Source organism: Capricornis sumatraensis, chromosome 19 (genome assembly GCF_032405125.1).
Source record: "Capricornis sumatraensis isolate serow.1 chromosome 19, serow.2, whole genome shotgun sequence".
Taxonomy (NCBI): Eukaryota; Metazoa; Chordata; class Mammalia; order Artiodactyla; family Bovidae; genus Capricornis; species Capricornis sumatraensis.
Window position 1 is genome coordinate 40,631,433 of NC_091087.1, and position 19,711 is coordinate 40,651,143.

Here is a 19,711-nt window from a genome sequence, read left to right on the forward strand (position 1 = left end):
GCATACATTTTCACCTTTAGCAGGTAACGTCAAATTGTTTTTCAGAGCTGTCCCAGTTTATTTACTCCAGCATTGTATATTCCTGTCATTGCATATCCTGATCAACACTGATCATTCATCTCTTGTCTGTTCACGCTTTTTTGTAAAAATATAAATTTATGTTTTGCCCTTTTTAATTTTGAAAGTAAATGTCACCATTTAAAATAAAAAGATAAAATGTGACTTCTTCCTCTGAGCCCTCAGACTTAACCCCACTGGGTGCATTTCTCGGGTATTCAGAGTTTTCTCTGCATATGCAGGCATGTTTATTTACTTTTCTAATTATTTAGCTGTACTTCCCTCTTTACATAATTTAGGCTATACAGTCTACACTGTTCTGTTATTTCTTTTCACTTAATACATAGTAGACAATTTTCCACTTGAATATATGTATAGACCCAAGTAATTAAAAATATATGTATATATTTATTTACTCGTCTGCTCCAGGTCTTAGTTGCAGCATGCGGGATCTTTAGCTGTGGCATGTGAACTCTTAGTTGTGGCATGTGGGATCCAGTTCTCTGACCAGAGATTGAGCTCAGGGCCCCCACATTGGGAGCTTGGAGTCTTAGCCACTGGACCACCAGTGCACATCCCAAGTGACTTTTTAAAAAATCATTGCATATATAATATTCCATTCCAGGTCAGTCAGAACCATAACTTACGTAACTAGTCTAGAGAGGCACAGGTTGGGCTGGCACAGGAGTTCCCTGGTAGCCTGGTGGTTAGGATTCTGGGTTTTCACTGCTGTGGCATGGGTTCAGTCCCTGGTCAAGGAACTGAGCCGCTGCAAGCCATGTGGTGCAGCCAGAAAAAATAAAGTAAAAATGAAAAAATAAAAAGGTTTGGCTGGTACTGGTAATATAAATTGGTTTAATCTTCCTTGAGAGCGATTTGACAGTTTGTATCAAAGTTGTTATTTTTTTACCTAGCAATTGCATATCTAGGAATTTATTATAAGAAAACAGTCAAGGAAGAGGGAAACCTGGATGAAATAGGAAATGGCAATTCCTTAGGTGTCACTCCTCCACTGGAGCCCACCTTGCAGCAATATAGTGCCTTCCTATGGGGCGGGGTGGGGCAGTCAGAGGACTGCTACAGATCACATTGTTAGATTAGGACTTGTAGGAAAGAAAGGTGGTGTGTTTTCCTTGGGTGATTACTTTTGTCTGAACTAGTTCACGACTTTCTCCTACACCTGGGATGATCACATTTATTCCTATACCAGAAACTGTAATGTGCTCTTATAAAACCAGCCATCACAAGTATTTGTAAATGCTAGTTAAGTCTTAGAAAAACCTGTTCAGTATATGCATGTTGTAATATTAAAAGCTTAGAAACATAAAACTCTTCTTAAAAATGTTAGAGCTTTTCGAATCATCTAAATAGTTTCTTTTTACTCCTAATGTTTATTGTTTCTGTGGATTTGTAAATAGTTGCTCTATTTCCCACCTTCTGCTCTGCCCAGGGTAATCTTTGTAAATCTGTGGGGCCTTGGGGAAAAAAACATTCTCAAGTTGTAGTACTTAGCTTAGTCTACATTGTTTCAAAGTGTCATGTTATTTAGTCTCCTTACCTTGGAGATGTGGCGTATCAGGTGTATTGTTCTTAGTTGTTTTCTGTAGTGATTAAAGTTCTGAAATAGGAAAATTTTTAGAGCTTTGGAAATTTTATATAACACTTCTTGCAATAGAAATAGAAGGAAAGGGGCCTTCTATTTTAACCCTAAACTTTTAAGAGGACAAGAGAGAATAGATAAGAAATATGTTTCATGTTAGACCACAAACAGGTTGGAAAATTTTTAAATGTTTTATTTTAAAAGTCATAAATAAGGGGGAATTCCCTGAGTCCTAGTCCAGTGACTAGGGACTTGGAGCTTTCACTCCAGGAACAAATGAGAATATACAGAATAAACAAAATAAAAATATTCTCTAAACTTACAGTCACAAAATAAAATGTTCACATTTTACTATATATTTGTTCTCTAGGATTTAAAATTTTATTGTGTTTTTTTTCTGAATGTTAATTTTTTTATTCTAGTATAGTTGATTTGCAGTGTTGTGTTAGTTTCAGATGTACAGCACAGTGCATGTGTGTGTGTATAGGATTCTTTTCCATTAGAGTTTATTACCAGATCCCAGGTATAGTTCCCTGTGCTATACAGTAGGTCTTTATTGGTTATCTCATTTATATATAGTATGTGTATATGTTAATTCCAAACTCCTAATTTATCCTTAGTATATTATATATACTGCTTTGTGTAATGTGCTTTAAAAAATTATTTAAAAGTTTAAATCCATATGCAACACATGAATACATTCAGTTTATGGATTGTGAACATTTTTTAAGTGTTAAAATATTTGCCTCTCAGTGCTATTCAAACTGTGGTCCACAGATGGTTGATGTGAATACTTTCTTACTAGTCTGTAATGAGATAAGTACAGAAATGGAGTGTTTAGAAACTTATTTAGCAATTGGACATTGTAATTTTATGTCTGTAGAACCTTGTAATAAAAAATAGGGGCTTATGTATTTTTATCTCATATGTAGTAATTCATTTTTATCGTATTTCATAAAAGTAGTAGTCTATGAAGGATCAGAACTTAAGAAACAAGAAAAACTGGTCCTTTGCCACAGATAGTTTGAGATATACCAAGCTATATAATTTTTAATAGCTGTAGAATGCTGCTCTAAGATGGGTAGGCTATAGTTTATTTCACCAATTCCCTTTTGTGGGAAATTTGGGTTTCTGGTAATCTTTTGCATGTGTGTGTTCTTTAGAGGCGTTTGGAGACGAACGCACAAGCCTTGAAGCTTCTCATCAGCGTTTTGTCCGTTCTAGGTTTCAGCAGTGCCGCAGAGCTCCAGCAGTCATGGGCCCACCATCGCAGCGGTGCACAGCAGCCATCATCACCCCACAGCCGTGCAGCCCCACGGAGGCCAGGTGGTCCAGAGTCACGCTCACCCAGCTCCACCAGTTGCACCAGTGCAGGGACAGCAGCAGTTTCAGAGACTCAAGGTGGTGTTCCACCCCTTCCATTTCTCTCTTAGCAGGCAGCATTGGCTTCAGCTTGTTGCTAGTGGTGTTACAGCTGTTTACAGTAGGCTGGGGGGTGGATGACAAGAAGTCTTCTTTTGATTTCCTGTCTTAGCACCTTGAGCCTGATCCAGAGAATACATTCAAGAGATGTTTTTGGGATGAATGTGTGGTGTTCAGACATTCCAGGATTGAGGAGCTATTTGAAATGAAGTCCATTTTTTGGATGCCTGCTTTTGAACTCTTTAGTTCTTAGCATGGAATAAGGTTTTATTAACATACACATGGTTGACTACAGTCCTATATGGTAAATGGACCCAAGTATTATGGTTTAATCTTCTTATTCTTTATGACCAGCTGAATTGGCTAGCAATATCAAGTCCATCCTTAGTAAATCACATGCTCCTTTGGGGAAACCTTTATGAAGTTTGGGAAAGGCTATTGTTGTGAATAAAAAGTCAATGTTTTCATCTGATCTACGTGGTGTATGCTGTAGGTTTTCAGCACTTTGAAATTCATGAGGCATCCGTGGAGAAATGAAACTTTCATTTCCAGCTAACCTTCTCTCTCTGTTTAGTTGAGTGTTACTTTTCCAAATGTGTGATTATGGTAGTAAGTTTTCCAGATTTCTTTTTTTTTTCCCCTAGTTTTTATATAAAACTTGAAATCAAGTACAAGAAGTATAAAACTGAAGACCTATAAAGAGATAAGATGTTGGATCTTTATTTGGTCATACAATTGTAATTATATCAAGTAGCTTGCAAGTAGGAATGAACAATGTATCCTTAAAAGATACATCTATGTGTAGGAGATATTTCATCTCTCTCATTTTTTGGTACTTAATCTAGTTCTCCCTGACTCCTGCCCTCATTGTTTGGGTTCTCAAGAACTTTAACATTGTCCTAAAGAAATTAAATGTTACATAAATAAAAGCACACCAAAGCTAAGCTATATAGAGGGATTTTGTGAAATTTACCCTGTATATTAGCTTAAGTCATTAGGAGTTGACTATGCATAAACATAATCCTAAAGAGACTAATTATTTGGGCCTGAAACTTTACTCTGGGCTCTGTCTTTAGGAAAATATTTGTAAGCTATATCAGTTTTCCTTAAAACATTTTTACTCTCTGTTTGTAGAGTGGTGGCTGTATACCAAAATGTATTATTGTTACAGACTTAGCACTTCACCGAGTCCTGAAAAAAATTTTTAAGTTGGTTTGGTGTGACTGAATTCCATATTAATACTGTATTCAGCAATTGATACCTTAATGTTGCAAAAGCACTTATAACTTACTTATTAAACTAACAAAAAACATATATTTATTTCTATACCCTTTTTCCAGTCAGCCCTGTCAAAGCATAGCACCTATTTTATTCTCCTTCCTCACTTGGCTGTAAGTGTATAGAGTGTGCTTTGTATGTTTTATAGGTGCTGTCAAGGAAGCCAGAAAGGGCTTTAGAGTTGGGGTTATAGAGTGAGTCACAGGTCGAGTTAGGTTTGTTCTCTTAGTTACAAGCTCTTGAATGTGATTCCTGGACATAATAATTTGTTGAATGTCCTTTCTAACAAGTAGAGGTAAAATGGTTTCTTGCGCCTCCATGTAATTTCATTTAACATTCTCACATCGCTTGCCATTTTTGGATCAGTCCTAAAATGTTTTACAAGCATTTGAACCAGCTTCAGTAAACCATTTATATTCTATAATAAGGAAGTGTTCAGTGAGAACTCTTAGCTTATTTCATACATCAACATTGTCTATACTTTCTTCTTTGTCTTTGGCAGATTGATGACAAGCAAGATTTGAATAATTTGAGACACGTTTGGTGTGATTTAGTTATTTGTTGAATGCCAGCAGCGTACATATTTGGCACATATTTAGCAAGTTCTCTTTACAGTTGTTTGCTTGTCTCCCCAACAAGACTGTGAACTTTAGGAGGTTGAGGACTTTACTAATAACTGCCTGTGGAAGTGAGCCAGGAAGATGCATCAGCAGAATCTAAGACCCTCCCCACATGCCTCCTTAAACCTGTAGCTTTCAAATGATTTGTTCCAAGTTGTGTTCTTCTAAGTAATGATTTCTAGAACTGTATACATGCTTTTATAAAAGAGTTGTACTATACTAATTTTTAAACAGTGGTTCATTATGACCTGTACCTTTTTCTTCCAGACACACATACATCACATATACTTTCCTTCCTCAGGTTTCAGGATTTTTTCTCTCTGTGTATTTATTATAACATACCATAGAGTGCTTGTTTTTTGTATGTTTATTTTTGATAACTCTTCTGTTGTGACTGTAAATACTGTTCTTAAATATCTTCCAAAGTCTTTCCCTTCTGCAAGCTTACTGAATTTTAGGTTCCATCAATTTGGTCACTAATGAAACATTTCAATATGGAAAATTCTGAATATTGAATTTCAACACAAATTGTCATGTTATTTATAAAGTACCAAAAGACCAACCTCCAATGAGTTGGTATTGACCAGGTATACACACTGTGCTATGGCAGCGCAAATGCTCTCATTAACCATGGCTATAGTGGAAGTTGGGGCAACTCCTGAGCTACTACTCTTTAATGGCTTATTTGATTATAAAGATTCTGTTTCACAATACGTCACCAAAGTAGTGCTTGTCAAATCAGATGTTTACTTGTGAAACTTTCCTAAACTTAATGTTATATAGAATTAAAAATAATCCCAGAGTATGTAGGATACACCTAGTGGGCAGTTCCCTTAGATGTCTCCTGAGTAGCTAAAACTCAAGTTGTCCTAGATCACACTTGTAACTTTGTAGCCCTTCAGACTTGTTCCTCTTTGTGAATGCCCACATGGTGTATAATTTAGTGAATGCCCCCTTTGCCGTATCTTCCATGTACAGTCAGTCAGCCCCCAAGCCCTGTCACTTCTGTCTCCAAAAAGCTTTTGAATCTGCCCAGTTCTGTTTGGTCAGTACTATAACTTATGCCACTCCTGTTCACACGTGAGCCAACCTTATAGCATGACTGGTTTTCCTGCCTCCTCTTCATTATCTGTTTTTCCTGCACCAACTTGTTGTCAACACTTATAGCCAAATTGATACACGTGCAGATGATAATAGTCTGAATTGCTTTCTAACAAGATCCTTTCAGGATCTAGATCTTGCATTGTCTCCTGTGTTATCTCTTATCACTATTCCTACCACCATTTCTTCTTTTCACCACAGATCCTCTGGCCAAACTAAACTGTTTTCACATTTCCACATACACCAAATGGTGTCCCGTCTGCAGTTTTGCCCATGCTGCTTCCTCTGACTTTCTTCATGGGTCTTCATTTTTGCTAACTTGTACTCATCCACAAGACTCAGTTTAGACACCATTTCTTAAGGAAGCCCTCCGGTGTGTCCCCATAGGTTGGTTGGTTGGTTGATTTTTTTGTGTGTGGAGGGGTGCCCTTCCCATGTGCTCTCTGGGCATTTGGTGATTGCCCACTTTCCCACTGTGTTATGACTCCCAGCTGGATGTGGAATGAACTTTTGTACAGCAGGGCATACCGTGGCTTATTTGACATTAATTCCTTGGGACCTCACGTTGGGCCTGGCCTAGCATGTTGTTGCTTCTTAGTAAATATTTGTGAAATGAATAAATGAATGACTAAGTGAATGACATATGGATGTGATTATCCTTCACTAATAATTCTATGCAAAACTATTCAAAGCAGGGTTGCAGATTTTATGAGTTAATTTTTATTTTAAGCTTGAGTTATATTACTGGTACCCATATTAATTTTTAGTGTTTTTAATGTATGTTTACTATATGTTTCTATTTCACTTAATATGCTGATTTTATTTAGGTATAAATCAGTCTTTTAGAAGTAATTCTTGGCTGGCTTTTCTCTTAATAACCTTGAGATTTGTCCCTGCCCCAGGTGGAGGATGCACTCTCCTACCTTGACCAAGTGAAGCTGCAGTTTGGTAGTCAGCCTCAGGTCTACAATGACTTCCTTGACATCATGAAGGAGTTCAAATCTCAGAGGTAAAAGATACATGTGGTTGCTCGAGAATTTTGCTTGTTTTGTTGGTTCTGGAAGGAGGATATAGCTTATTCTCATCTGCTGAACGATAAAGGGCTCTTTGGAGGGAGTTGTGCTTTTATTTCCATGGGTCATGTTTTTGTTTTATATATTGTATAAAAATTGAAGGCCCAACACCTTTATTTTTTGCATATTGATAAATTTTTCTTAGTACTTAATCTCAGTCAGGGAATTAAACTGGTAATGATTAAGCTACTTGCTGTTTGGATTAGCTTAAGACACCCTAATATTCTGGCATGGTTCACTATTATAAAAGAGTGACTCATCTGAACAGTGTATATAGATACATGATGATTTATGCCAGTGTATCAGGGGTTGGATCTTGCATGGCAATTGGAGTTGGAGACTTACTTCCTGAGTCTGCTTGAGGGGACTGTTAGCATGCTTGAATGTCTGTTCTGTTTAAAATTGTGACCAAGCCTCTTTGGTTATGAGTATAAATGGCTTTGAATTTCAGAGGTCTTTGGGTGTGGTTAATTTTGTAACATTCAGGTTGATTTTTATTTTCCCGTGTAGAGAACCTAGTGGAATGTGAATTTTGTCTTGCCAGGGTGCTTTGTCAGGCTTGCCACTTTAATATTTGTGTTTCTTTTTTTTTTTTTTTAATCAGCATCGACACTCCAGGAGTGATTAGTCGTGTGTCCCAGCTGTTCAAAGGCCACCCTGACCTGATCATGGGCTTCAATACCTTCTTGCCCCCTGGCTACAAGATTGAGGTGCAAACCAATGACATGGTGAATGTGACAACTCCTGGCCAGGTTCATCAGATCCCAACCCATGGCATCCAGCCCCAGCCTCAGCCACCACCCCAGCATCCTTCCCAGCCTTCAGCCCAGTCAGCCCCAGCACCTGCCCAGCCAGCTCCTCAGCCCCCACCTGCCAAAGTCAGCAAGGTGAGCACTTGGAACACTCTGCACCATGTGAAATGCATCCCTAGAAAGCACCCTCCTTTGACATTTTCCCTTCGTATATAAGGCTTAGATAGATGACACAAGTTAAAATTTGTCAGAGAAGATGCGAGTCACATTCCTATAAAGTGGCTCACATTTACACACGACATAGTTATATATCTATTTAAATCTACACATCAGCAACCTACATGGACTCTCTTGCCCCCAACTTCTGCTGTTTGAACCTGTGAGCATCCAAAGAAATGACAGCTTTGTGTAATAGTACTTTGATAACACAGGCAGAAATGGTCAGCTTATGATCAGATTATACTGTTTTCTGCATGGTCATCATTTTACAAAAGTTACTCTGTTTACCAGATTAGACCATATCAAGCTAAGCAGAAGATCTTGATGATGATGAGGTGTTTTTAGTATAGAACTCTACTGATACAGTAGCCATTAGTCACATATGGCTATATTTAAATTTAAATTAATTAAAATAAATTTAGTTTTTCTGTTTTACCAGCTACATTTCAAGTGCTCACTGGTTTCATGTGGGTAGTGGCTATTGGTGACTTCCTTGGCTCAGATGGTAAACCGTCTGTCTACAATGCAGGAGACCCGGGTTCAATCCCTGGGTCAGGAAGATCCCCTGGAGAAGAAAAGGGCAATCCACTCCAGTACTATTGCCTGGAAAATCCCATGGACAGAGGGGCCTGGTAGGCTACAGTCCATGGGGTCACAAAGAGTCAGACATGACTGAGCGACTTCACTAGTGGCTATTGTGCAGAATAATGCAAATAAAGAACATTTCCATCACCTCAGAGAGTCTGTTGGGCAGAGTTGGTTTAGAAGACTTTTTTTATGTGGCGTTAACTGCAGCAATTGAATTGTCTTTTTTGACATTAAAGATCTATGTAGAATAAGGTTTTTTCCTGTTCTGTTCACACCTGTTGAGCAAGTAAGCTTAAAAATTGCGTATGAAAATTCTTCCCTGTAATTGGAGACGTCGCCCACTTTTAAGATTGTGTTTAGAAAATTTAAGGCTTGAATATTTGTATTAGAATGTGTGAACCCTCTGCTGTTGCCACCCCTGCTCAGTGTGATCTGAGCTGGGGTAAGATGGCCTAGCCAGACTGAATAAAGTATATATGTTAATCAGACACCTTGTTTCTCTTTACTTTGAACTTTCTTTCCTGTGTTAAACCATCTGTATTCCTGAGGAGAATAAAGACTTTTTTCTTTTTAGCCTTCCCAACTACAAGCACATACTCCAGCCAGTCAGCAGACTCCCCCACTCCCACCATACGCGTCCCCACGTTCTCCACCTGTCCAGCCTCATACACCAGTGACAATCTCGTTGGGAACAGCCCCGCCCTTGCAGAACAATCAGCCTGTGGAGTTTAACCATGCCATCAACTATGTTAATAAGATCAAGAACAGGTTCCAGGGCCAACCAGACATCTACAAAGCGTTCCTGGAGATTTTGCACACATATCAGGTAAGACAGTTGCCCTTTCAGCCTGTCTTAACCAAGTTGCCTTCTGGGAACAACTAGTCTGAGAAGAACTGGTTATTGTGGACACAGTTGTGTCCACTAATTCTTACTGGTAGTTAACCAATTAGACATTGTGATGTGTGTTTGTAAAGCCAGTTCGATTTACCTGACTTTAATTCCCTTGTAGCAGCCAGTTAGGATTTTTAAAGTCACTCCTCTGTGAAACAGTGCTATTTATCTGAAAGTTGAAAGAATGATTTGTGTAATATAGTTAAAGTACAATAGAAGGAGAAATTTCTCTAATATTTTGTGTTTTATCAGTCGGTAGTGGTCCCCTGAGCATTGACATATACTGCTCTGGTTTTCAAAAGGAATTGTCAGCCACCATCGTCCAGTCCTTTGTCAACTTCAAAGCTTGAAGCCAAAAACAGGTGCTAAGAACATAGACTTTCCTCCTGACTGCTACAAAGCCAGACATCTCAGAAAGTGTGCAAAAGCAAGTCATTCAAAACAGTGCCCCTTTAATAAGATCTCTTCCCATTTGCAATTTCCTATCAGAAAGAGCAGCGAAATGCCAAGGAAGCTGGAGGAAACTACACTCCAGCGTTGACTGAGCAGGAGGTGTATGCCCAGGTGGCTCGTCTTTTTAAAAATCAGGAAGATCTGTTGTCAGAATTTGGACAGTTCTTACCAGATGCCAACAGCTCTGTGGTAAGTTATTTAGAAGAACTACACAATTGAGAATGGTTGTGATAAGTTAGGAAGCTGGAATCAGAAGGAGACTTTTTCGAAGTGATAACTTGCTTTTATAAGAGCACTCATCTCTTTCATGTGTTCTTAATTAGCTTTTAAGCAAAACAACTGCTGAGAAGGTTGATTCCGTGAGAAATGACCACGGAGGCACGGTGAAGAAACCTCAGCTGAACAACAAGCCGCAGAGGCCCAGCCAGAATGGCTGCCAGATTCGCAGGCACTCTGGAACGGGGGCCACCCCTCCAGTGAAGGTGAGGAGGGTGAAACTGCTCGTTGTGACTTTCAGGAACGGTAGTAGCAGACAGTGCGCAAGGCTGACACTTGGATCCTGGATATTTGAAGTTAGTTGGTGTATGTCACATAAACTCAGTGCAAAGCTTTTTATCTGGCTTTGTGAAGGAATGTTAGACTATAAATTGCTCCAATTACTTTTGAGTTCTTACAGGTTTTCTTTATAGTTTCTCCCTTCTTTGCTATTAGCTCTCATCTGTTTCTTTGTTTCCTGCCGAGGGTTTCTGAGACTTAATTTTTCCTGCCTTGTACTAAGAAAGAAGATGATTAAATTAATAATTATTTCCAAAATAAGTCAGTGGTCTCCGAGGTCCTCTTGTGAGTAAAGTGCAAATGCTTTGTGCGATCTCCTTGGTCTAGAGGCCTGTCCTCCCCAAGGTTCTTTGTTGGGTTGCCAGATCTTATCTGCCTCATCTTAATCTCCAAGGAAGGACCTTGGGGGTACAGCAGAGGGCAGTCTTTAACTCCTGTTAGTGACTTACCATGGTGCTCCTTGTTAGGGTAAACCCTGATGGTCTGCCTGCAGAAAGCTGAGCCCACTCTCTCCCTGTTGACATGGGGCAGCAGTGCTAGGGAGTGGGCTCTGTGCATGTACTGAGTGTTGTTTCAGTGAATTCTGAAGCTGTATATGATGTTGAAGAGGTAGATATGTCTTTAGAATTTAAAGAATAACAAAAGCTGGTGGAATATCTTATGGTAAGAAGTGACTGGTAAATAAGCAAATAACCACTAAGAGTGACCTGTAAGGTATTGACACTTTTGAAGGACTGTTGAACTATTTTTCAATGTTTGTAATGGTTTCTCCCTTTGAAACCAGCCGAACATAGTAATTGTGTATGTTTCTTCCCTTTAGAAAGGAGTTTTAGTAATACGAGTAGCAAGAATCAGGTCAGCAGATAGGCGCCAATCTTGGTCTTCTCCCACACTTGATTACCCGCAGGTGGAAATCCTATATTGGGAGGTTAGGATTCCCTGTCTGCCTTTTCCTTAGGCAGTGTAAGGCAGAGGCTGTGGCTCCTAAGAGAACGCAGTCCGATGGCGAAGGTAAACGTGCTGCTTCTCCCGTTCGGTGCATTTCTTCACAGGCAGCTGAGAGGTGATTTCTTTATAGTAAACTTTCTGCCTGGAGTTATGTATGACCCATTCATTTGCTTTAAAATAGCAATCTTAAATTGGTCTGAGTGGATATTACTGACAAGGTAGTTATTCCTTCTGTTAGGAAAATAAACTTTTTTTCCCCATGATTTTTTCAGTTGAACTATTTAAAGTTAAAGGTTAAAGATTGATTACTGTGTAGTCCAGATATTTTTATAGCCTCTTCTGCCTCCACAGCTAGGAAGATAAAGCAATAGTGTTTGGTTCCTAATAAAGTTACTTTTAGCCCATGGAAAAAAGTAAGGATATTCATTCTAACATCACAGTAATGCTGTGACCATTTATGGAAAGAGTTATAGGAAAGTAGAACGACCTGTGAACCTCTGGGGGGAAATGACAGGCAATCTGAAAAATAGGGAAGATAAGTGGAAATCTTTTAAGATGTAAAGCAAGTTAGTGACTTGAATTCTCTCATTTGTTGCAAATTATTAATCAGTGGTGGTTAGTGGTGGAACCTTAGAACAGAGATGATAATAAAGCTCAGGGGATTCCCTGGCAGTTCAGTGGCTAGGATCCGGCCCTCTTGCTGCCGGAAGCCCAGGTTCAGTCTCTGGTTGGGGAACAAAGATCCCACTACGGGGCACAGCCAAGAAAGCAAAAACAGAAGAAAAGAACATAAAGCCCAGAGAAACCCTCTCTTTGAATCTTACATGTTTATATTTTTCCTTTTTTACAGAAGAAACCCAAACTGCTCAGCCTCAAAGATTCTTCTATGGCAGATGCCAGCAAGCATGGTGTAGGAACGGAATCATTATTTTTTGATAAGGTGAGTAATAAATTAATTGGATTTGATTGAACCCGGGTCTCTTATGTCTCCTGCATCGGCAGGCAGGTTGTTCACCACTAGCACCGCCTGGGAAGCCCTGCCTCACTTTGAAAAACTGCATCCAGTTGGAAGACCCCTAATATTAGCTACTAATGCCCAAAGAAAATCACCTTGTCCCCAAGATTTTGTTTTAGAGGCATCAAGCTGGTTAGGTCTTTGTACTTTCTAACACAGATTTCAAATTGTAGGTCCTTGCCATCTTTGAGAACTGTTAGCACAACTAGAGAAATGGTAACACTGTTTGCTTTAATTTTGTGAAATAGTTTGCAGCAAAATATAGCATTTGCCTTGTGGAAAAAAGCTATAAAAGAAGTGCATGATATTACTCTCTAAAACTATTGTGCTTCTATTGTAGATACCCAGGTGTGTATAGTGAAGCATGTCAGTGCGCCAGTTGTTGAGGACTTAAAATGGCTTGTAACCTTCTGATTGCTTGTGAAACTTATTTGTGGTATTGAATATTGGGTCATGGGAATTCTGATTTAACTGTATGTTGTCAGAGCTCCGCAGGTGATTTTTTTTTTTTTAAGTTTTGGTTGTGCCGGGTCTTTGATGTCATGAGGGCTTTTCTTTGATTATGAGCAGGGGCTACTCTCTAGTTGTGATGCACAGGCTTCTCATTGCCGTGGCTTCTCTTGTTTTGGAGCACTAGCCCCAGAATGTGTGGACTAAGTAGTTGTGGCCCACAGGCTTAGTTTCTCTGAGGCATGTGGGGGTCTTCCCAGACTATGGATTGAACCATGTTTCCTGTACTGGCAGGCGGACTCTTTACCACTGAGCCACCAGGAAAGTCCTGCACCTCTGGGTTTTTGCAAAAGGGCAAATCACTTAGTATCTCCATGATTGGTGCCTCCTGAGTCCATGGCTCTGATCTGAACCATTTCTGAGGGCTGCCTGGGCACTTGGTGCTTTTGAGGCAAATGTGAAAGTCCAGGTCACAGCCAACAGATGGCAAGGAAAGGGTGAGGGGAGGGGACTGAACAAGTTAATTTTAAAAATAGTGATGGTGTTTGTTGTTGTTTTCGAGGTACTTATTTCTTAGACATACTAAAAAAAAGTCCGGAGTTTGCTTGATAATTCAGGGAAATGATTAGTGTTTTGGGTTATTAAAATTCTCAGCACTGTGAAGAAAGGAGAAATGGAGAAAGGAAACAGATCAAGTCAGAGAACAAAAGTAGCTTATTTTAAAAGGTTAGTCAGGATTACCAGAGTTTGAAAAGTGTTGAAAAGATTCTGTAAACATCCGTTAGGCGAAGCAACAAAAGCTTGGGCAACACTCTTATGGTTCAGAGAATCAGGCTTGTGAGAAGTAAACGTCTTATTTACTCCAGGACCTATTTTTTCAGAACTTTTGTTACAGGCATTTTTAAGCATGTGAAATTAGAGAGAGTGGTAAGATGACAGCACGTGCACCCATCACCAGCCTCGGCGGGCCTCAGCTCCAGCTGCTGCGCCTGTTCCATGTGTACTCTCACCTACCCCAGGTTATTTGGAGACAAGTCTCGTATAATATAATATTTCACCCATGAGTACTAAGTTTTCTTTCTTTTTTTAATATTTGTTTGGCTGCATCTGGTCTTAGTTGTAGCACGTGGGATCTAGTTTCCTGATCAGGAATCGAACCTGGTCATCCTTCTTTTGGAGCACAGAGTCTTAGCCACTGAACCACCAAGGAAGTCCCTAAGTTTCCTTTTTAAATGACTCCTTTTTTCAAACATAAGCATTAACACATCTAAAAAAAACAAAATTGATTCTTAATATCATCAAATAACAGTTCAAGTTTCCCCAGTCTTTTAAAAGTGATCCAGGATCTCTTGATTTCTCACTGAATTATTTTTCTTTCGGTTGTCTCCGTAAGGTCCGAAAGGCTCTGCGGAGTGCAGAGGCCTATGAAAATTTCCTGCGCTGTCTTGTTATCTTTAACCAGGAGGTGATCTCTCGGGCGGAGCTTGTGCAGTTAGTCTCTCCATTCCTAGGGTAAGTGGAGTCAAGAGCTTGGCCCTGGTGTGTGATAAGGAAGTAAAATAAAACTTAGTTTGTGGGAGTATATGATAGACAAAATTAATTTGATAGTGGTGGGTCAGTTGACTCATAAAATGTTAGTGCTAAGAGAGTCCTCTGCGAAGTCTTCTAGTTCAACTATGGAGATTAAAATATTGGCAGAGGGCACATTGGCCAAGACTAGTGGTCTGCTGATCCCCTGACCAATGTTGGATGTTTTATATAGACCAGTCTCTTCCAGGGTTCTAGAATCTTGACTTTGACAAACAAAGAATTATCTGAACTTTGAAACAATATTGTTGATTAGAAGAATGGCTGGTTATTGCCTTGTTTCAGTACAGTTCTTGCATCACCACCTTGACTGATCTTAGAGCACTCTGTAAGAAAAGGAGAAGCCAGGTATTCAAAAGCAGTACTTATTAGGCAAGAAGTAATAATTGTCACTGGAATTTGTCCAATGATAGCAAAGTTCTGACTCTACATCAAATAGTGGTAGTCACACCTCAGCATTACTGCATAATACTTCTAATTGCTCACCAGTTTTTTGGTTTGATTCTTTAGGAAATTCCCAGAATTGTTTAATTGGTTTAAAAACTTTCTGGGCTATAAGGAGTCTGTACACCTGGAAACCTTTCCAAAGGAACGGGCCACAGAGGGCATTGCCATGGAGATAGATTATGCCTCTTGTAAACGGTTGGGCTCCAGCTATCGAGCCCTACCAAAGAGTTACCAGCAGCCCAAGTGTACGGGACGGACTCCTCTCTGTAAAGAGGTAAGGCCTTCCAGGGAAGGCATCAGCCCTGAGTCCTCAGCTTCCTCTAGAAGGAAGTGGTACGTGGGATGGAGAATTTATACGAATGAAGAAATCAAAATCCTTTCCTGTCTTTTTTCAAAAGAAAATGTTTTGTACTTATATTGAGAACTTTTTTCTATCTTTTTAAACTTGCTACACAGTTTCACTTGCTATGGGTGAAACTTGTAATGTTAACTGTTTCTTCCCTCCCCTAAAGTTTTGTCTTTTTTAATTGAGAAAGCTTAATCACCAGAAAATTTTGTTACACTTTTGTTTCAATCTCTCTTCTTTTACCCAAAGGTTTTAAATGATACCTGGGTTTCCTTCCCCTCCTGGTCTGAGGACTCCACCTTTGTTAGTTCCAAGAAAACTCAGTATGAAGAACATATCTATCGTTGTGAAGATGAACGTTTTGAGGTACAAGCTCCTTTATCATTTGAAGTTTGGGGAAATGAGAGATTCTGAAAGAAGGTATCTTAAATACCTACCTGAGAGGACTGGCTTTTATGACCAAAGAGCAAGAGGCTCATATTCTTCTGTGGTAAATGCTTCTTGTATTTACCATGTTTTGTGACTTTGTCAGGTATATTAGTAATATTTTCATAACAAATGTGACTTATCTTAAAGGCCACTTTAGCCCTTTTAACTGAAATTATCCGTTGATGGCCGAATAATACTCCTTTGAATTTTTAATGACATTTTAAAGGTTATTGTGTTGTACATAGTATTTAAAATCAGTATTTTAAGACCTAGTGGAAAACTTTCTGGCAGCTGTTTTAAATTACTTATCTTAAAGTGTATATTATTTTTAGCAGGTATCTTACTAACATGGTTAGCAAACTAGCTCTCCTGTGAGAATTGGAACTCTTCTGTCTTATTTCTGATGTTGATTTGTCTCCTTTTGAAAGGAAGTTGAGTTAGGGACTTCATTTTAAAGTAGTTGGGAAGGGAAGAGCTGGAGTGAAGAAATGAGCTGGTCCAGAGCCCTGATACCAGGAGTTGGGAGTACTGGAAACAGACTCAGTTCCCAGTGTGTTTAAATGTCTGGTTCACCGATATCAACAAAAAGGGAATGTTAAATGTGTCTAGAGAGAGAAAATTACATGCCTCCTTTTTAATGTATTTATTATATAAAACTGACTGTCCCTGCTCTTCCTATGGGTGGGAGATGTTTTGCTCCTTTTTTAACCCATACTGATTTAGCTCTGTGCCAGTTATCCCCCTTCACACTTGCTTCCCCTGTTTCTGGCATGTTTTGAATGAAGAACCACATGTTGGTTGCTCCGCTGGGCCCCAGTGTTTATGAGGAGCTTTGACCATTTGCAGAAAACTCAGTCATGATAGATATTAACTTCTGTGTAAAGTTTTATCAAGCTGAAGAAAGCATTTCTTCTTTTTTTTTTTTTTTAACCTATGTTTAGTCAGTTTCAGTGATGTATTAGCAGAGATTGACGCCTGTTTTTGACAGGATATTATTCTCAGCTAGTATGCCTGCACAGGAGAGGCATCAGCCTCATTTCCTGCTTGTTATTGCAGTAGTGAAGATGAAAGAAATGTGTGTATGTATGCACATGTACATGCTGAGGATTGGATGGGATAGACTAATTTGAATCCTTTATGCATCAGGATTGGTTAATATTCCTGTAATATAGTCAACCCCTAAATCCCAATGACTTGAAAAAGACGGATTTATTTCCTTATCATACTGCATGTGCATTGATGTTCAGCTGAAGATTCCACTCATCAGAATTGCTTGGGGACCTGGGCTGTCAGAGTGGCACCATCATGAACAGTATCCATGACTGTAGGAGAAAAGCTCAGATGGATCTTGCACCCTTAAATGCGCTAGCCTAGAAGTAATGGATGTTACTTTGACTCACCTGTTAACAGCTCATAGGTCAGAACTAGTTACACGGCCCTACAACCCACTCCAGTGCTCTTGCCTGGAAAATCCCACGGACGGAGGAGCCTGGTAGGCTGCAGTCCCTGGGGTCGCGAAGAGTTGGACATGACCGAGTGACTTCACTTTCACTTTCATGCATTGGAGAAGGAAATGGCAGTTTTCTGAAGAAAACTCCAGTGTTCTTGCCTGGAGAATCCCAGGGATGGGGGAGCCTGGTGGGCTGCCGTCTCTGGGGTCACAACGGAGTCGGACATGACTGAAGCGACTTAGCAGCAGCAGCAGCAGCTAATCTCAAGGCAGCCAGGAAGTCCAAGCCATCATTTATCCATAACTGGGGAAAGGGGGCATTAAAATTTTTGACAAAATGACTACCATAGTCCTCAAACTAGAAAAGTAGGAAACACTTATACAGAGTCATAGACTCTTGAGACTGCTCATTTCCTTTATTTTCTGTTTCTCATCTAGAAAATTTTGTGTTAAGCTTTGGAAAAAAGTTAACTCAAGGTTGCTAGTCATGTCTTTAACCAGGTTAGGCTTGGCCCTTGCCAGAAAATAAAGTGTCAGAAATATTCAGTGAAAATTTAAATGGTTAATCACAAATACAACATTGAAGCCCTTAAGTAATGCTCTTATTGTTAGTAGATGTGCAAAAAGACATTAAACATTTAAACATTTCAAGTTACTCTGAAAAACTTTACTCATGAGATTGATTTACTGTCTTGAATGATCTTTTTGGGATTTGGTGGTCGTGGTTGTTATTGTCTGTAACAGATCTGAGTAATTCACCAAAGTTCAGGGGAAAGTGTCAGTAAGGTTGCCTCCTCCTAGGCCCCTTTGGCGTGGGGGCCCGTTGTCCTCAGTAAACCACATTGGTGGCGCTAGAAGTATTAACTACTGCTTTGTTGTTGTTCCGTTGCTAAGACGACTTTGTGACCCCGTGGGCTGGGGCACATCAGGCTTCCCTGTCCTTCACTTATCTCCCTGAATTTGCTCAAATTCATGTCCGTTGAGCTGGTGATGCCATCCAACCATCTCATTCTCTGTCACCCCCTTTCTCCTCCTGCTCTCAATGTTTCCCACCATCAGAGTCTTTTCCAGTGAGTCAGCTGTTCGCATTAAGTGGCCAAAATTTTAGAGCTTCAGCTTCATCATCAGTCCTTTCAGTGAATATTCAGGGTTTGGATGTTTGCTGTGTGCCTGGTATTGTGCTAAATCCTTTATGTGGGTTGTATTGTTAAATCCAGAACCCAACCTTGTGAGAGTAGGTGGTGGTATTCCTGTCTTACTGAATAAGCTAACAGTTTTATATGGCCGTGGTATGGCAGAGCCCAGATTCAAATCCAGGGAGTTTGACTTCTACCTTCTACTCCTGACAGCTATTTGGTTCTGATTTGGGTCCTGAGCACACTGTCTTTTTTTTTTTTTTTAATAGCTTGATGTAGTTTTAGAGACCAATCTGGCAACTATCCGGGTTCTGGAAGCAATACAGAAGAAACTTTCCCGCTTGTCTGCTGAAGAACAAGCTAAATTTCGCTTGGACAACACCCTCGGGGGCACATCGGAAGTCATCCACCGAAAAGCACTCCAAAGGATATATGCTGACAAAGCAGCTGACATCATTGATGGTCTGAGGAAGAACCCTTCCATTGCCGTCCCAATTGTCCTTAAAAGGTACCTGAGTGCATACGCCCTTCATGCTTTAGTGCACTTCTCAACAGATTTAGTGTCCCATTAAATAAGAGTCTCCTTTTCAGCCCAGTTTTTCCCTGAGACCTCCATTTCTCCCCAACCGCGGCTGTAGGAAGTCAGGTGGATAGTGTGGGATAGTGGAACTTCTTGATGGGGTTCTGTGTCACCAACAGCAGAGAACAAACCTTTCCAGTCTATACTGGAATGCTCTGTGTGTTTAGGGGGATATTTTAAAATAGAGAACACAGAAGAAAACAGCCACCCACCTTCCTGCCACTTAGTACTAACCGATGTTCACATCTTTTGTTTTTTAATAAGAAAAATCACTTTGTCTTTATGAAATTGATATGTTACTTAAAAAGCCTTTGCGTCCCATAAAAATTCAAGAATGTCTTCTTTCTTCTAACCAACCTTCAAACCAAGTATAGAGGGGCCGTTGAACCCACCTAAAATAAGGCTGTAGGTATCCAGGAGGCCAGGGCTGAGCCCCAGGCTCCTTGAAGTCCATGGCGCTCCTATAAATCTGGTCCTGTATCACCTGGTGAAAACTTATCCACTGCACAGTCACACGTGCCCAGATTTTCTTGTTCCTCCCCAGTCTTCCTCTCAAGAGCTGGCAGAAGGTGTTTGCCTTCTTGCCAGTAGCGTTTAACTTTTGTCTTCGAGGTGGAGGATATCCTTCAGTTCTAGTGCTGGTTTTGATTTTTCTCTCCTCTCTTCCAGAGGCTCAGTCAGTTGTTTTTGCTGGAACTTCCAGGCTCTGTCTA

General features: G+C 39.9%; 1 protein-coding gene across 1 annotated transcript in view; it reads left to right on the forward strand.

Moving 5' to 3' along the window:
• The window catches only part of SIN3A (SIN3 transcription regulator family member A), a 61,701-nt gene that overhangs the window by 19,058 nt on the left and 22,932 nt on the right, over positions 1-19,711 (forward strand). The window contains exons 3-13 of the mRNA XM_068990846.1: positions 2,882-3,058; positions 6,981-7,087; positions 7,756-8,038; positions 9,285-9,536; positions 10,092-10,244; positions 10,379-10,537; positions 12,409-12,498; positions 14,417-14,535; positions 15,121-15,331; positions 15,653-15,769; positions 18,688-18,926. Coding sequence (XP_068846947.1) covers positions 2,882-3,058; positions 6,981-7,087; positions 7,756-8,038; positions 9,285-9,536; positions 10,092-10,244; positions 10,379-10,537; positions 12,409-12,498; positions 14,417-14,535; positions 15,121-15,331; positions 15,653-15,769; positions 18,688-18,926 — 1,907 coding nt within the window. The remainder of the gene's footprint in view (positions 1-2,881; positions 3,059-6,980; positions 7,088-7,755; positions 8,039-9,284; positions 9,537-10,091; positions 10,245-10,378; positions 10,538-12,408; positions 12,499-14,416; positions 14,536-15,120; positions 15,332-15,652; positions 15,770-18,687; positions 18,927-19,711) is intronic.